Source organism: Triturus cristatus, chromosome 6, assembly GCF_964204655.1.
Source record: "Triturus cristatus chromosome 6, aTriCri1.1, whole genome shotgun sequence".
NCBI lineage: Eukaryota > Metazoa > Chordata > Amphibia > Caudata > Salamandridae > Triturus > Triturus cristatus.
In genome coordinates, this window is record NC_140589.1 from 564,501,946 (window position 1) to 564,520,223 (window position 18,278).

The 18,278-nt window shown below is 43.7% G+C and overlaps 1 protein-coding gene across 2 annotated transcripts in view; it reads left to right on the forward strand.

Annotated features, from left to right (window-relative positions):
- BCKDHB (branched chain keto acid dehydrogenase E1 subunit beta) overlaps nt 1-18,278 on the forward strand; it is a 1,118,926-nt gene that overhangs the window by 311,760 nt on the left and 788,888 nt on the right. For both annotated transcript variants that reach the window (XM_085611011.1, XM_085611012.1), the window contains exons 5-6: nt 2,291-2,446; nt 9,110-9,218. In XM_085611011.1, coding sequence (XP_085467137.1) covers nt 2,291-2,446; nt 9,110-9,218 — 265 coding nt within the window. The remainder of the gene's footprint in view (nt 1-2,290; nt 2,447-9,109; nt 9,219-18,278) is intronic.

An 18,278-nucleotide genomic window follows, 5' to 3' on the forward strand; every position in this document is an offset into this window, starting at 1 on the left:
CAGTTACTTTCCATATTTCGTTTGTCAATTAATTTCCAGACGTTGGTGTCTTTTTCCATAAAAGTCTTTTTCTTAAGCATTCAATTCCATCACACTTAAAACAGACCCAGCAAACTCGTTTCATCCCATATAGGGACTTCATCAGGGCAATATGATTTATCCTCTTCATAACTCTTATTTTCCATTCATTCCCCATTTAAACGTCTGGGCTCCTTTCGAGGAGCTCTTCAGCTGCATGTGTCCTAGTCCTGGCTGATCGATCTGACAGAACGTTATGGAAAAAGACACCAATTTCTTGAAATTAATTGAAAAACGAAATATGGAAACTAATTGAAAACAAAAGAGTGATTACAGATACATGCAACTCAAATTGGAAATTTTAATGTGAACAAGGAAATTAGGTTGCCCTCCTAACATTGTGAAAACATTGAGCAAGGATTGAGTTTTGTGGGCAGTTGTAACTCCAGGATTGGGCATAAGAGAGCTATTAGATTGGGATATTTGACTGGTGCCGTCCAGAAACACCACTGCTGGCTGTCTTTTGGAAATTGAATTGAATTGATTTTTGATTAAGGTCTATTTGGGGTATTCTATCAATATATGACAATAGGTATTCATTATAATCTTTGAGTGTGTCTTGAAATGGCACATCTCACACATGCACACAGGTGGCTCTGCTGTTCTTGATGCTATGTGCCCTAATGAACTGCACTGTGGTTACTGAGGTGGCATGATGTTCAAAATAACAGTGAACTGATAATGCGTGCCCAGTAATTACCATCGACCAATTAATGATTGGCTTAGTGCAAGCTCCAACCATAACTTGTTTGTATTCTTTAGTGTGACGCCACAAGTGTGGTGGGTATACTCTGACGTGGTTCCTGTGCCACTGGAGCCAGTCTGCACCCAACTGAAGAGCCCCAATCAGGATGAAACCAATCTTGGGTTGTTTGTTTTTCAGTTCAGTCAGGACCTGGCCTGGCAGTTTGGGGTAGTCTTTCATATTGGAGCAGGCTCAAGAACTGATTAACATATGGTGGGTCCAAACGTAGGTGGTATGGTGTGCAAAAAGACAATGGACTTGGATGCAGCCCTATGTAAATACCAATGGCTGAGATTAATTGAAGCATTCCATCCATCACTAAGTTCAATGTGTATGCCGAGACGTGCGTCCCTTGCTCACTGATCTACTAGAGTCAGGCTGCACCTGACTAACAATCCTCAATCAGGACAAAACTGGTCTTGGGTTGGTTGTGTTTCAGGAGGGCTGGCAGTTCGGGCTGGCAGTTCGGGCTGGACTGTTCCCATGAAAAGCAAGGTCAAGACTAATTTGTATATAGCAGGGTCCAAACTGGGGTTGCATGGTGAGCAAAATAATGATTAATTGAGATACAACCTGAGTAATTACCACTGGTCCAGATTAATTCAAGCATTCCATCCATCACTTTTGTATGCTTCACTAGACTGTGGTTACAGCATATGAACAGGTAGTAGAACCTTATTCTGTCTGGTACCTATGTACCTATGTAATACCAGCTATGAATGCATCTCCTTTCACACTTCTATTCAGTTTTTTACTATTTTATCAATAATTAACAATTTATATGTTGGGATCCAACTCTGTAGCCCCTGGAGGTTTTATGAATTTAGTTGAAGGTCATTTAGGCAATCATAGTTACCACACTGCGAGAAGGTGGTGTGTCTTTCCACTTTTACCCACAGCCTGGCTTTTCAACAAGTCCTGAAAACTACAAAATGCAATGACTTTCTTTTTGGGTCTGTGCTTTGAAGCTGACATTTGCCTGTTTTTCAGCTTCGGAATGCATCTATGTCTTTTCAGTGGTACTTTGGTGAATAACACTCCTGCTCTTACTGACTTTGTATCAGGGTACCTAAGGTTAGTAGGGCCAGAATGAGAGCAAAATCTTTTGCCTATTTCCACCCAAACTGTGAAACTCCCTCCCAAGGGCTCTGAGATTCCCCTTCAGAAATTCAGAAAAAAATGAAAACATGGATCTTTAGAAACGGCCTTTTAATTTAATCAGTTCCTTGTAGGACATTCCCTGAATTCCTCTTAAATCTCATTCCTATGAGTATGCAGAGTCCAGTGTGGAGACACACCGTTTGGTGTATTCATGCGCTTTATAAATGACGTTGTTATTATTATTATTATTATTATTTATCAAAACATTCTAATACGTGAAATGTTTTGTGAAGAATTTGGTTTAAGCTTGTTCAAAGCGATTATAAGCATCTTTTCATCTTTAAACGTGTATTTGTTTATTTTCAGATTGTGAACGAAGCAGCTAAATACAGATATCGGTCAGGAGATCTATTCAATTGTGGATCTCTAACAATTCGAGCGCCTTGGGGCTGTGTGGGTCATGGCGCCCTATATCATTCTCAAAGTCCAGAAGCATTTTTCGCTCACTGCCCAGGAATAAAGGTACTGTAACACACTGTATTTTCAAATTACCAATTTGTTAGGCTGTGTTTATAAAAATGGTATCGCACATGTCTACCTCTTGCAAACACTTCCCGATACATTTATTCATGTTAACTGTATCCTAACAGTCCCAAGAACACCAGAAGCTCCATCCAGATCAAAATACTGGGTGCCCTCTGCTGGAATGCAAGTCACTTATCTCCTTGCCTGCCTGCATATGTGTATGCTGTAATGTTGTTTCTGCTGTTGCCCTCTGTCCCAATACTTCTCAATCATTTAAATATTTCTGTAGGTTAATGTTTGGCTACTACGTCCTTTATGTACCGCCATGGAGCTACTGTACGTATAGCGCCTTTGTTCGAAATGTTCACTCACATTAAAAAAATGTCATGCAAACTGTAAAGAAAAGTAAGGCACAAATTCGAAGGTGTCTGAGCATTTGCCTTCAGTGAGCGAACATTGATAATCTAAAACAGTTTAAGGGAATCAGAACAAAAGTAGCATCAGTTACAGGGTCAATAAAGTGTTACTTTTTAGAATAACAACAAAGATTGAGTGCGAAATTAAAATGTAATGCCAAATAATGAGAACATATTTTGAAACTGTAAAATAAAACGATAATCATAACAAATGTGATACTGAATAATAACAAGCCTTTGACTCCTACTGTAAATGAGTCCTTTTCCAAATCCAATCCGGGATTTTGCAAAAGAGCGACAGCCAATTTCAAGTTTCCATCATGCTTTTTTGGATGAACTGAAGTGTATTATAAGCATTTACTTTGACTTGAAACTCACATTCTAAAATCTGGCAACCTCTTATGTGCCCACAAGAAGAGACCCCCAAATTCACAATGCCTCATCTGTTTCAAATACTACATTGTCTGCTTTTGTCTCTACTCCAACCACAATGCCTGCCAATTCTTCTCTCCAAAGAGATCTAGCTATAGGACCCTTCTCTCCAAAGAGATTTATCACCATTCTCCCACTTCATATTATCCAGAATACTTGGGAAACGTTTCTTTAACATATTTCCACATTGTCTCACCACCACAAGCCTCTGCAGTATCCTAAATTCTGGACACACTTTTGCCTAACCTCATATTATAGTGCATAATAATTCTCCATCCTGAAACGTTTAACTCTGCTCATTTTAACTCAGTCAACCATGACAATTCTTTGTAATTAGGTCTGGTATTGGCATTGCTGATGCATAGCTCTCCTTCTACACTTCCTCTCCATTGCTATCTTCCGCACCAATGGTTGTTACCTGGAGTGAACCTCACAACTTACATCAGAGACATGATCAATCGGATCATCTCCAGCGACATCTTTTCTGGTGGCCCTCTAATGTTTGTCTTCCTTCATATCCCCACAACAGATACACTTCATGCTCATTTATCAGATTGTTTGTCTGCTAACTAATACTCCATTTCCAAATCATTACACGCTGCCTTATGCTCAGTCCTAAGATGGGAAAGATCATTGTCTTCCCTTTGTCGAATGTATCCCGAACCATCTACTTCCGTCTCTTTCCCTCTGACTTTATTCACACCTTGGGCAGATTCAGGATTTCTTCACAGGTAGGAAGACATAGAGTCAACACAGTTGGTTTTAGGAGCACTGTGAGGGGCAGAGGCAAAATATATACCTTAGTGATATTAAGATAAATATGTTGACAGTACCCCTGACAGTAATCTGATAGGCAGCTTTCCTAGCAGGAAGCCTGTGTGCAGCGGCTGCCTCCAGGGTACTTCTGGAGCACTAGGAGGCAGGTCCCATTCGCAGGCTTCCCTGCTAGGGAACTTGCCTTGATACATTGTCAGGGGCAGCACCCTGTAGTTGTTATGATTAAGGTAATGACAATACCCACAGAGCATACATACAGAGCCCCTGACAGTGGTGGACAGCGCTGTAATTCTTCATTCCATGCTTTCCTCGCTGCACTGAATAGTGAATGATTGCGCTGTAGGACATTCTGCATACATTTTGTCTTTATTTTTTTTATTCAGGGCAGGAAGACCAGCAGTTTATTGCAATTGCCGGAGCTTTTGCATCTGCTTATCACTGATTAAAATGAGAAGCAATTCACCCACCACATCCGCACCCCTATCTGGTACAGAATTCTAAATTCTCTTATCTCTGAAACAGTCATACCAAAGTATTCCTCAACATCTTGCATCATCTTGAATGCCCTCCTGTGGACAGATTAGAATCACTGAAAGTTAACTAGGCCCTTGATACACACTCTCGCCCCCCTCTCCCCTTCAATGGTGCCAATCCAAGCCTGCCAAAGTAAATGGTTAAATGATTGCCCTTGAGCAGAAAAGTTCACATTGGGTGCACACAAGGTCATAATTTCTAAATATTTGTCCGACTGATTAGCATTCTAGACCCAGAAGAGACTTTCAGGAAGTTTTACTTTGAGCCATAAAAGCATTATTCCAAAATTACATTTCACAAACTGAATACTAATCTGAGGAACTCTCTCAATTCCTTCTCCAAATACCTTCTTACTGGCTCAATCAATGTTGAGTACCCCTCTGTTCCATCTTCCTCATTGGGACCCTCTGAGTTGCATTGATGCATACAGTTGTATCATGCCATAAGTACTGCAGTCAGATGAATGCTTTCCTCCTGTACCAAATCTTACACTATCTACAGTATGAGCAAAACCAAGCCATCTTTGCTAATTATTGGCAAAAGTCCTCCAAGTAACTCTCCCAAGCCATGAAAGCTCTAAATTAGCCACCAACAAGATGTATCCTATTCAAATTGCTTTACCTAGCTCACAAATCCATCTAAAGCGGAGTACTTCTATACTTTTCCAGAATCTTACTTATTACCAACCGTACTACATATCTAAAAACTAAGGGGCCGATTACGATGGCGGGCACAACGTGGCAGGCACCACTCAGTGGAGGGGGGTACCATGGTTACCCCCCCAGCGCACATGCACCCTCCCCCCACACAGAGAGGGTCCACAATGGGCCCCCGAACCCAGCCCTTGCCAGCCTTCCCATGTCAGTTCCACCGCCATGGAAAGGCTGGCGGATGCCAGCATTGTAATCTGGCAGGCGGTGCCTTCTTTACCCATGCTGACTGCTCCGCCAGGCAATCGTGACGATTGCCTGTGGCAAAAGCGTGGAGGGGGTCTTTTTGACCACCGCGGTCACAAAACGATTCCCCCCGCCATCCTAATGTGGCAGGGGAAATGGGAGTCAGATGGCAGAGGCGGTCCTTCCTCCCATCATAATGAGCCCCTAACTGTCCCCCAGCATAAGTATTATTGGTTTGGAGGCAGTCCCCACAATATCCCAGTTCCTTGCTCTGAAAATCTCTTCCGTTGTCCCAGTGTCTCTGATCAGAATCAATGGAATTCTGAAGAACTCTAAAGTCTCGCCCAGTGAGCTCACCGGTCCCATGTAAATAAAATTTAAATACATTTCCCAGCCTTTCTCCATCATCTAGAAGGCTCACTGTATACTGGTGTACTATAGGCTCCTTTGTTTAAGACCCAATCACGATTATCCTGCAAAAATGGGGTGCAAGTTGCTAAGAGCACGTTATTTCTGCAGTTTTACATGGATTTCATCTCTCGCAATTCATGGGAGCGCTGTGTCAGGCATAAACAGCAGTTTGCATTTAAAATGGGATTACCAGCCCACACGGGACGAGGCCGTTTGTGTTCAAATTAGTCCATTATCATTAAACACCCACTAACCAATGCACACATGATGTGCCTTCCATTTCCTATATTATCTAGATGTCCTTGTGCTTGAAATCTAAATCCCGCAATACCAGCCCCATGGGATTCGTTTTTGTTTCAGACTGTTAGTATGCTTCTGTAAATATCCTCATCTCTGACATGCCTCTTCATGATTAATTTGGAGGTGGCTCATTCAGGTGATAGCTCAAACCTCCTTGTTTTCAAAGACTGCCCCCATTCACCTCTGCCCCTCAGTGATGATTGTTAGATTTGGGGGTCTCTAGTTGGCATAGGTAGGTACCTGTGACAAATAGGGACCCTTGCATCTAGTCAGGGTAAGGGGCTACACTCCTAAAGTAACCCCTGCTCACCCCCTTGGTAGCTTGGCACAAGCAGGCATGCTTATCTCGGAGGCAGTGTGTAAAGAATTTGTGAACACATACAGTAATACAGTGACAACACTACAAATGGACACCACACATGTTGTATTATAAAAATAAGTATTTTTGTATAGACTTAACACAAGACCAAACGCCAAACATCCACAATACTGTACTCAAAAATAGTCTCTCAAATGTTATAAAATAGCTCAGTTCTCTTAAGTTGTAAATGCGACACTTTACTCTCAATGTACCTTAGATGCGTAGCGCAAAGAAAACAAAAAGGTTGCAGGGAAGGTGATGCATCGGTTCCTTACACGCAGGGGAGTGGATGCGTCGGTTCCTTACTGCTGCGCAGGGGAGTTGATGCTCGCTTCCTTACTGTGTGGGGAGTTGATGCGTTGGTTTCTTACTGCTTTCCGGTGCGATGCGACACGCTGGCACCTCGATGCGATACTCTTCTCCGGTGCGATACGACAAAATGGCGTCTTGGTTGCGATGCGACAACGTTGGTGTGATGCGTGCAAGCCCGACGGCCATGCAGCGACTCGATGATCTTTGGAGCCGCGACAAGCCCTGCGACGCGCTTCTCCGGTGATGCAACGATGACCTCTGTGGCAGCGTCCCGCTTCTCCGGCGATGCACCGTGCTTCGGCGATGCGATGATGACAGTGGCTGCGGCGGCGACACACTTCTCGTTGTTGCGTCGCGCTTCCAGCTCCCAGTGACACACAGTCGCTCAGAAGGCCCAGCACAACAGCAGGCACTTCAATTCCCAGCAAGGGAATTCAGGGGGGAGCTGGTTGGTGAAGTCTTGTATCCCTGAGACTTCAGGCAAGAGGCAAGCTCTAGTTCAAGCCCTTGGAGATTCTTCTTCAAGTTGATAGACAGCACACTCAGTCCTTTTCTCGTCTCTTTGGTAATAAAGCAACCACTGCAGGCCAACCCCCAAACACATAGCACAGGGATAGTCTCCTCCTTCAGCTTCCTGGTTCTTCTACTCAGCAAAGGTTTGTCTTGATTCCCAGAAGTGATCTAAGGTTCTTGGGTCTGGGTCCCAATATTTATACTCCTTTTCTCTTTGTTCTCTGAAGGCAGAGAGGTCTTTGCCTAGTCCAAACCAGCTCTGGTCAGTCCTGGAGCACTTTTTTGATATGTCTCCTACTTTCCTTTCACAGTGCAGGGCAGGGACATCAGACACACCACAGGAGGTGGAGCCAGCATTGTGGAGGGAAGGCCCAGCCCTCTTCAGGTCCCAGGTGCAACCCCTCCCACCCATCTAGATGCAGATCTCTCTATTCAGCCTTGTGCTGACTCACCCTGTCTCCTGGAATCCCTCAGCTCCTGTCACTCAAACTCCATACAATGAATACACAGCCTAGCAGAGGCAGGTTTGGATGGTTAGACAAGAAAATACCTACTTTTTAAAAGTGGTATTTTCAAACACAGAATGTTAAAACCAACTTCACTAAAAGATGTATTTTATCATTCTGAGTTCAGACATACTAAACTCGAATTTCTACCATGTTCCCTGAGTCAGTTAGGATTATAAGATGTAATAATCAAACTGCCCATTCTGGCCTATGGAGAACAGGTAGCCTTGCAATAGTGAAAAAACGAAAATGGCTGTAATTCACTATTAGGACATGCCACACACACCAGGGCATGTCCTACCTTTTACCTACAATGCACCCTGCCCTTGGGCCTACCATAGGGGTGACTAATATGTGTAAAAGGGAAGGTTCAGGAACTGGCAAGTGGGTGCACTTGTCCAGTCAGCATGGCAGTACCAGACTGCACACAGGCTCTGCAATGGCAGACCTGAGACACACTTTACAAGCTGCTCCGGTGGGTGGCACAATCAGTGCTGCAAGCCCACCAGCAGCATTGGTTACAAGCCCTGGGCACACGCAGTGCGCTGTACTAGGGCCTGACAAGTAAACCAATCAAGCCAATCATGGAGTCACTAATCCATACATCAATTTACCATAGGGAGAGCATATGCACTTTAGCACTGATTGGCAGTGGTAAAGTGCCCAGAGTCATAAGAACCAACAAAAACAGGTCAGGCAAAATACAGGAGGAAGGCAAAAAGTTCAGGAATGACCCTACAAAAAGGGCCAAGTCCAACAATTATGTTGCATGAAGTGTTTGATACATGTATTGTCTGTGTGCGACTAGCCGCACCCTCCTTGTTTCTGTTACTAAGCACTAGTTTTATGTAATGTGTTTGAAATGGTGTTAGCTCCGCATTTCTCCTGAAATTGCTAACTACATACTTTAATCTACTTACAAGAGCATTTATTTAAGTATTTGACTTTCTTTTTGAAGGTCTCTAAGCACTTTGCTTGTTTTGCCTTTTTCACTTTTCAGAAGAGCGAAGCTAGTTCACAGACACAGAGATGAATGTACACCAAGTCTGATCAATTGGATTCATGTTATGTGATTCTTTATTATGCTAGGACCAGTCTTCTCATCAAGCACTTACTGCATTTCAAATACCCAGCACTCGCCGCGTTTTAAATAATCCTCATACCAAATAGTGAGTGGGTGTTTTTTTTCCCATTCAATGCAGGTTGTCATCCCAAGAAGCCCAGTCCAAGCCAAGGGCCTCCTCATGTCTTGCATAGAGGACAAAGACCCATGCATATTCTTTGAGCCTAAAATACTCTACAGGGCTGCAGGTAAGGTTTTGTTGAATGAATACAACAGCTTTATTTCAACTATCTTGAACATGGTTTGAAGTTGTCTACACCTGGAAAAAGGGTTCTGTTGAAATTATAATGCGGCTGGACTAATTGTTAATTTTATAATTTAGTTTTACTTAGTTTTCACTTACTAAAGAGAATGGAAATTGTTACTTGAACATGTTATTGTGGTGGAGACTCAGAAATATGTGTTTGGAAATGCAATTTGAGTTTGTGTTGCCTGACAAAACAATTTGATTAAAACCTTCTTTTACACTAAGTTATCCTTTAACTTTTTAGTTTGAAGTCGACCAGGCAGTGCAGCTGTCTACTTGCAAATATAGCTTGGGGACATGTTGAAAGCTGATCTAGGATTGCATTTCGCCCATTGCTTACCATTGGCTTTTTGTTTTGTCACTCACCGTTGCTTTCTATTTGGCAGACTCTATTTGGTTTAGCCCGTCCAGCATGTCTTTGTCTCTGCAGTTGTGCATAGACTCTTTATCACATCAATGATTGGCTTCTTTGTTTCTTGACAAGTGCTTGCTTATAAGGAACTTTTTCTTTTCCGAAGCACAACATGAGAGTTCTTGTGTTTTCGAGTTGTCTCACACATCTTTCTCCCTTCCCCCCGTTGCTCTCTCTGTCTTTTACTTGAATTTCTCTTCCTCCACCCCTACCATGCTCTCTTTCGTCCGTGTGCTCCTCTCACCCACCTCCTTTTGCTCTTCCTCTTAAGTACAATTTTCCTAATTAAATAACAATTATGCAGTATCATGTGTGCATGCGCTTTCCTGATGCAGCACACGTCTTTAAACGCAACCATTATCTGCAGAGCTTTTACGGTTTCCTGTGGATGTGCAGAAACTCCTCCAGTATGTACAGTCGAGATGACTAGTTCCACCGCAGACGGCACAACTCACTTATGTTGCTGCTGTCGAGGTTTTCGGATGAAGCTGATCCTGAATGTCAACAGCCGCCTCCCCTCTCTGGTCCGCTCTCTTTCAGCCCCTTCCCTCCTCCCTCAACACAGCTTTCCTAGAGACAGTACAGTTGCACTCGCCCGCTGATGCCTGGCTCTCTCTGAAGGCTTCGTGATGCCTCGCAGGGTCCTCGCCCCATCTGCCAATATCGAATTTCAGCCCGTTAAAGGGATCTTGAAAGAATGCGGCTTCCACAGCTGAACCTCAGCAGCAGAAGGAAGCAACGCAATCAATGTGGTCAAACACAACCACTTCTGTTAGGAAACTGCATTAAAAACTTGTAAAACAAAGAAAGAAACAAGTACGTGGATATTTATGAATTTCTTTCTGCTGCACTCCACATTGTCAGCAAAAGGAATAGGTTTGTAGACTGTCAAGAAAGCAGTTCAACTCAAATGTTGACAATTCCCATTGTTGTTTTGTGCATCTATTTAACATTCATCAAATCAATTATTTTTCTGGTAAATTGCGATTAACATTAAAAATAATTATAATCGTTAACTATGCATTGACAAAACCATCAATGTTTGTTCTTTAGAAATGTGTGTTAGCTCTCAACCTCTTCCTCCTCCCTTCTGTTGTCTTGTGGCCTCCTGTCCCATCCCTCCTTGCGTCCTTCACTCAGAGTAGTCCCCCCAACCTCAGTGTGACCCCCATCCCACGGTATGTGTCACCTAATGCCACCCCACAGTAAACAAAAAGTACTATGAGGCGGTGAGCGCTGGCCACTTTTATAGCACTTTTTTCACATGTTCAACCATGCTTTACCCAGTCACCAAGGCACAGAAAAGATGGTGTTCACCATTCGCTGTCCTTGCAATACCCTTCTCAGCCACCTGGGTCTCTGCCTCAGTATTACCGTTGTCAAGGACGCACTGACATTTGTAAGTGGCGTTGCGCTAAAGACTTCAGGAGCCTCAGCCTACCTTGTTACCAGTGTTTTGTGTTTGATTACAATTACCTATGACTATGTTATACTTGTAAACATATCAATGCCATAAAGCACTAATTCTTAAACTGTAGTCTGAGGACCCCTGGGGGCCCTACTCAGGGGTCCACAACTGTACATAAAATAAATAATATTAGTAGTACCGGCTTTACGGTTGTACCGCCTCACTGGGCCGCTAGTTTAGGAGCACTTCACTTTAAAGTACCATTTGGGGTTTCAGGTACGTGCTGCAGAGTTCTTTGTGTGTCCTGCAATTATCAGGCCATGATAAAAATGTCAAGATAACTGTAGTGATTAATATATTTGCTGAAGAAGTCTGAGTTTTGTCTAGAGGAAGTTTCGATTCATAAAGAAACAGAGGAAATGTGCCTGCTGCAAAGCACAACATTTAACATGCAGATCACAGTTGTATTTCATGTAGATAACCCAAGGGGTTAATAATTTTGTCAATAGATCCTTTTATTGCTTGCATAAAATACAGTCCTTCGAAAATGGCACAGTAAGCAGCAGCAAACAGTTGACGGCAAACAACAATGCATTGCTTTAGAAACCTATAGTTCTTTTCGCCTCAATCTTTTTTGAGGTTTCTAAAAAGAGTGTCTTTGTATAGTAATTCTTTAGCTAAACGACACTGGAACTTCCCATGAAGAATCACATTGTTGCAACTTGTGGCTCTTGTTTTGCGATGATGAGACATCAGTGGAAGGTTTTCCCTTGGCTAACGTCTTCTGCCAGAAAAACACTGGTCCAAGCCTTGGTTATACGCCGCCTGCATTACAGTACTGCGCTGTGTATGGCCGTTAATGCCCCTCGCTATCTAAAGGATATCTGCACCGCTACTGGCCTTCCTGTATTTTAAGATCTAGTGATAAGGTTTTCCTGTCTGTTCCTCATGTTCGCATTGTTAGATACAGGGGTTGAGCAACCTCCACGGCCCCTACTGCCTGGAACCAACTGTCACAGTATTCAGGAAACTGTTGAAAACATGGCTGTTCTAGTATCTGGTTCTGAGCTGGCTGAACGTCGAGATATACCTTTGGGTAGGATTCGTTGCACTTTGTCAAGTTTCATTAACATTAGCTCGGATTCCTCGTCTGGGAAGATATTATGACTACTTTTACATGAAACAAAGACTGAGAGTGCCTTCTGGTTGCATGTTGTAGTAGGCTTTCTTTATCATTTCCTGCATGAAAATCAATTTTATATTTGGGTTTTTTTATTTTTATATAGAATTCTCATCTTTAAACCGTTTTTGGTGTCCATTGTCTCTGACATCTTTAATGCCTTACTCTTTAAATGTCCATAAGAAATTGCAATGCATTTCAAAGACAAGTTCCTCACACTTCTATAATTTTGCCTGCACTATTTCTGGTTTCTTTTTAAGTCAAGCCTACTTGACAGTTTGTGTTATCTGTCAAGAAGCATATTGCGGTTTATTAAAAATTTAGAGGGGCTTGGAGCCCCCCATTCCTTACCATTGGTAAACTTTTCTTGTCCCTTTAATTTGCTGCCTTCGTATTTGCGTCCCAGCTTGTGAATCTTTTGTTTGTCCCTCTCATAGATCATTGCCTCACTATCATCTGTTTTGTGCGTTTTCTCTTCTTTTTAGCTACTATGTACCGATCCAACCAGGATCTGTAACTTGAAAATAAAAAATAAGTGCCTGGATTATTTCCATCCATCGCTTTTATGTATACTTTAGTGTGATGCCCTAGGTGGAACGTGTATGTCCAGACGTGGGTCCATTGCACACTGTGTCACTGGATCCAAGCAGTGCCTGGGTGATGAGCCCATAACTAGGGTGAAACCGACCCTGGTTCAGGGAGGACCTGACTTGGCAGTTGGGGCTGGACTGTTTCGATGGAAGCTGGGTCAATACTGATTTGCATACAGCTGGGTACAAACTGAGGTGACTTTGTGTGCAAAAAAATGATGCCTTGGGATACGACCCTTAGTACTTGCCAGTGGCGTAGATTAATTTAAGCATTCCATCCATAGCTTTTTTGTATACTTCGGTGTGGGTTATTTTGTAGGTATGCGTTTGTGTGATGCGCCCCTACAAAGTGACACATGCAGCGCATTAAGGTTTCTTTTTATATAGCCACTTTGCACAGCATCATAGATGCTGTGCAACGTAGGAAAAAGACATTGACAGCGATCTGTTGTGTTTGCCAATGCTTTTTATCGTGCTGTGCACTACATTATTCGGTATTTCACCTGAGCTGCCACGTTGCATCAGTTTTCTGTCAGCAGTTCTGAATGGCCATCATCTCATTGTCACGGACTCCGTTTAGGGTGATGACCTGTCCCTTTGGAATGTTGTCTATGGCACCAGGAGGGAAAGTGAGGCTTTGTAATAGTGCCCTTGGCGTGTGAGATGCGTCTGTTTATTTTCTCATTGTTTGCAGAGATCTTCTCATCCATGTTATCCCTTGCCTTCTTTAAAGCAGGATTGCAATTTTAAATGCGTGTGTATATTTTAGTAAGCTGTGTGTACTTTAGAGTCATATGATTAATACCGGTGCAAATGGACTGTTCTTTATTAAACAAACAGGGATATACCTAGATCTCCCTCTAGCATGGCTACTTAAGTGGAATATTGGACACAATATTTGTAGTCCAACGACCAATAGTAGATTTCTTGTCTGTGGATGGTGTGAGCCTTTCCCGGGTGTAGATTGGGCTCATCCAGCGTGTCTACAGATTCTTATTTCTTTCTTTAAGTAATTGAGCGAGGCATGCAGGCTTCCACGATTACACATTTGAGAGTATTTGGTATATTATAACTTCCATGCCTGTTTTTTTTTTTTTACATTACCTGTTTATTAATTGTGTTTATATCTGATGTAATCTCTATTATGTCTCTATATGTAATGCAGTCTTACAATGCAGATTTCATTATCGACCCACCTGCTTGCCTTCCCCCTCATTATCAACAGCGGGGTGATCCCTTATTCACTCTCCAGTGTGTTGTAATATACATGGGCCACCCCGAGCTCTAGCGTGTACAGTTCCCTCACTTTTTTATACACCGACATGTACTGAGCAGAATACTTTGCCTAATTTGACTCTGTAACACATGTTCCTTCGTTGACAATTTGCTTGTCCGAGTTGAAAACACCCAAAAGGGAATAGACATCTGACTTAGTCTCTGTATTCATCAAAATCATACCCCAAGCATCACTGACCATTTTTGTAATGAATTATGTATGTATGGCTTCTGCCATGGTCCATTTACGCCGATCTGCTACCCATTTTTGTACATCAGATACTTTGCTTGCTTTCCACCCCTTAGCAGTATTTATTTTGGCCACACCATGGCAAGGTCTATACATTTACAAAGTTATGTGCTTTAGGTGTTGGTATCTGTCTCAGTCGGCACATCTGACGTTCAATTCCCTGTATACTCTCCATTATAACCCTGTCCATTCCGATTCCTCCATCCAGTACTGCTGAATCGGGGGGAATGCCTATACCGTATGATAAAAATCATGTCAATGGTGTGATTGTCTTGGGCATGCATCAGATGCTGGCCATTTTCCACGTGTCAGAGATTCTTCTGACGTTAATGGGGTATCCAGTTACATTTGTACTATGTTATTAATCTGCGTTAGAGGAAGCACCTGACGGCATTTTCCTATATTTTTTTTTACAGTGTTACGAAATGCAGCTTCATATAGTATTTCTTGAAGGCTACATTCACACCTTTCTGCATGTATTTTTTATTTCCACTCGCTTCCTTTATGGCACAGATGGGTGGTGCATTGTACTCTGTGCATCTCAACCAAGTCATCGTCCTTCCTGCCTTGTCCCCATCACCATGTTGGTGCACTATATATTCTTTTTAACAAACAGTCCAGAGTCAGTCCACTAGTTCGGATTCGTGTCTGTCTTGAGCCATGTCTCATAAGCCACATGACTCAAGAGCATTTCTTGATGTCTTGTAATTCGGGTTTCTTCGTTTTAGTTTGTCAGAGTATAGTCAACTTGACACCATTACTGTAGAAAAAAACACGTTACTCCGGTAAAACCAGAATACACATTCATTAAGACACATCCAAGTTGTGTTTTGACCGATGGCGAACATCGGCCACCATACTCCTCTTGAGACTGAAAACTAGGGCAGAGTATATACAGATCTCCACGGTCAGGGTCTCCAACATGGATTCATTCTTGGCTAATCTCACTTTCACTTTTGCATTCTTGTGATTATCTCTCAACAGAGTCACTTCAACAGATTCAAAATCTATTTTATGTTCCAGTGAGGTCTTTGAATCCAATATGGGCTGTGAGAGAGTTTCAAATCTTGCAGTGCGTCCCGCCAACATGGTCTCGACTCCTTAACATTCCCTCTGCTTCAGTACTTGTTCCATCGCCATAGTCTGCTGCTTTGTCCTCTTGGGGCCACTTGGCTTTAGTTTTCACCATCATTGTCTTCACCCTCACTGTTTATTCCAATTTGGCGCGCGTCACACCACAATCGGAGAGGGTCACTATTCATGCACCAGATGCTTTGGGATTAAACAAGGAGTGGGCTTATCTTCTCTGCCGCCTCACTTCGTCCGCTCCAAAGGATAGTCTTATCCCAACTTAGTTCAGAACCTGAGGCTACTCTGATCATCATCTACAGTTCCATGCCACTGGTCACACACATGCCAGTCTTATCTCCTTGGGTGGGGGCATTGCACACTAATCCTTGTGTTGTCCCAACGTTATAGATGTTGTGCGGCAGTCAGTGTGCATCATTGAATATGGAGCAATGCCAAACCAGTCCTAGTTTCATCTCCCTCGTCGCCTTGTATAATGTTCTGTGTGTGTTTTCATGGACAGTCCCTCTTATCTCCTCCTGTATTGGGACTTATGACCAAACAAAGTCAGTTTAGCCATATATTCCAAAGGGGCCCAGTGTTGCTATTACATAGAGGGGCTTACCTCCAGGGTTTTAGGCCAGCATTTGTGTAAAATAATGCTGAAAAGACAATATTGTTGTTAGTTTACTGTACAAGATAACAACAAAGGTGGTTAAATTGAATCACAAAAACTATATACGTGCACACTACAGTTTTATGTTGAGGTCTCCTACCAGTTTTGTTTTTTTATACATATAAAAGCTTCCGATTTGTCTAACAGAAAATAACAAAATAGTTGTGGTAGTCTGTGTCCCTTTGATTTAATTTTCATTGGAATCTTCAACAAAGGCTCCTACTAGTGACAACTGTGCATGGTCACGTTGCAATGCAGCTAAACTCAGATCTTGATGGGTTAAGACTTCCACTTCCAATTTGGGATGTCTGTGGGGGTTAGGCTGCCTTCAGAACGCGGTCAAAATGAGTCCATTTGCTGTTCTCTTCAATAACTGTGGTATGCTTTGCATGGAATGCAGCCAAGATTGGGAGACCACTAATTTCAGATTTTGAGCCGAATTAGTTTGTGTATGCCTTAGAACCCCTCCATCTAGCTCCCTGAAAATAAGGAATCTGGGAACTCTCAAGTCACACTTGTTCCCGTTTTCAGTTCATTGTTATAGTAGGCGCACAACGTGACATTCACTCTTCCCATTTGCCCAAGAACTCTCAGAAACAGAGCGTGTTGTTCATGGCGTAGCCTTTTTATTCATGAAACAGGTAATTCACCAGTGACCAACACGAGAGTAACAGTATCCCTTTTGGATATAAAATTATCAAAGCATCACTCTTTAGCGGTATTAACTTGACGAAGGCTGCCAGGCAATTAGGCACAACATTACACTTGAACTTGAGCTTGGCCGTACACTTTAGTGGCCTTGGCCTGTCAAAGGCAGTAAAGAAGATATGCACCACATTACATTTGAACTCTTGAACTTGGCCATACACTTGAACTTGGCCGTCTCGGCCCACCAAGCCCCCACTCTGCTGTGCACATCGTGCCAGCAGGCCCCAACGCGCTACAGCGAACAGTTGCACTACTTGTAAACCAGGGCCCCGCATGGCACACTGGCATGCCCACCGGGGTACCTGCACTCAGACAGCCTCCCCAGGGTTCACCTCAGTCCATAGGTTGTGGGTTAGGGCAGAAGAGTCAGGGACCACCAGCAGGCCAGTCCCCCCTTCCGCCTACCCTCTGCACACGTGGCTCATACCCCTTTCTGGGGGCCATCCAGTTGTTGAACCGCCATTGTTGTGCTTGCTTGTTGTTAACTGTCCCCGTTCCGCCCTCGCTCTCTTGCCGGGTGGGTGGGTGGTTGACGATGTGCCCCTGCAGCTTGCCGGAGGTTCAAAGGGACAAAGAGGCTGAAGATCGTAGGGCGCGGATTTAAATAACCTTCCAGCGCACCCCGATGACGTCACCTCATTCAGCCCTCTTTTCGGCCCTGGGGAAGGTCCAGTCCCGTGGCGCTACTAAGGGCGCCCCTCCTCTAGGCGTGGGGGGCGCCGGTCATAGTAGGCGCACAACGTGACATTCACTCTTCCCATTTGCCCAAGAACTCTGAGAAACAGAGCGTGTTGTTCATGGCGTAGCCTTTTTATTCACGAAACAGGTAATTCACCAGTGACCAACACGAGAGTAACAGTATCCCTTTTGGATATAAAATTATCAAAGCATCACTCTTTAGCGATATTAACTTGATGAAGGCTGCCAGGCAATTAGGCACAACATTACACTTGAACTTGAGCTTGGCCGTACACTTTAGTGGCCTTGGCCTGTCAAAGGCAGTAAAGAAGATATGCACCACATTACATTTGAACTCTTGAACTTTGCCATACACTTGAACTTGGCCGTCTCTGCCCACCAAGCCCCCACTCTGCTGTGCACATTGTGCCAGCAGGCCCCAACGCGCTACAGCGAACAGTTGCACTAATTGTAAACCAGGGCCCCGCATGGCACACTGGCATGCCCACCGGGGTACCTGCACTCAGGCAGCCTCCCCAGGGTTCACATCAGTCCATAGGTTGTGGGTTAGGGCAGAAGAGTCAGGGACCACCAGCAGGCCAGTCCCCCCTTCCGCCTACCCTCTGCACACGTGGCTCCTACCCCTTTCTGGGGGCCATCCAGTTGTTGAACCGCCACAGGGCGAGAAGCTCCCTGGCGCGCTCGCCCTCCCCCCGCGCTAACTGTGCTCCCAAATGGCCCCTAGTATTGTTTGTA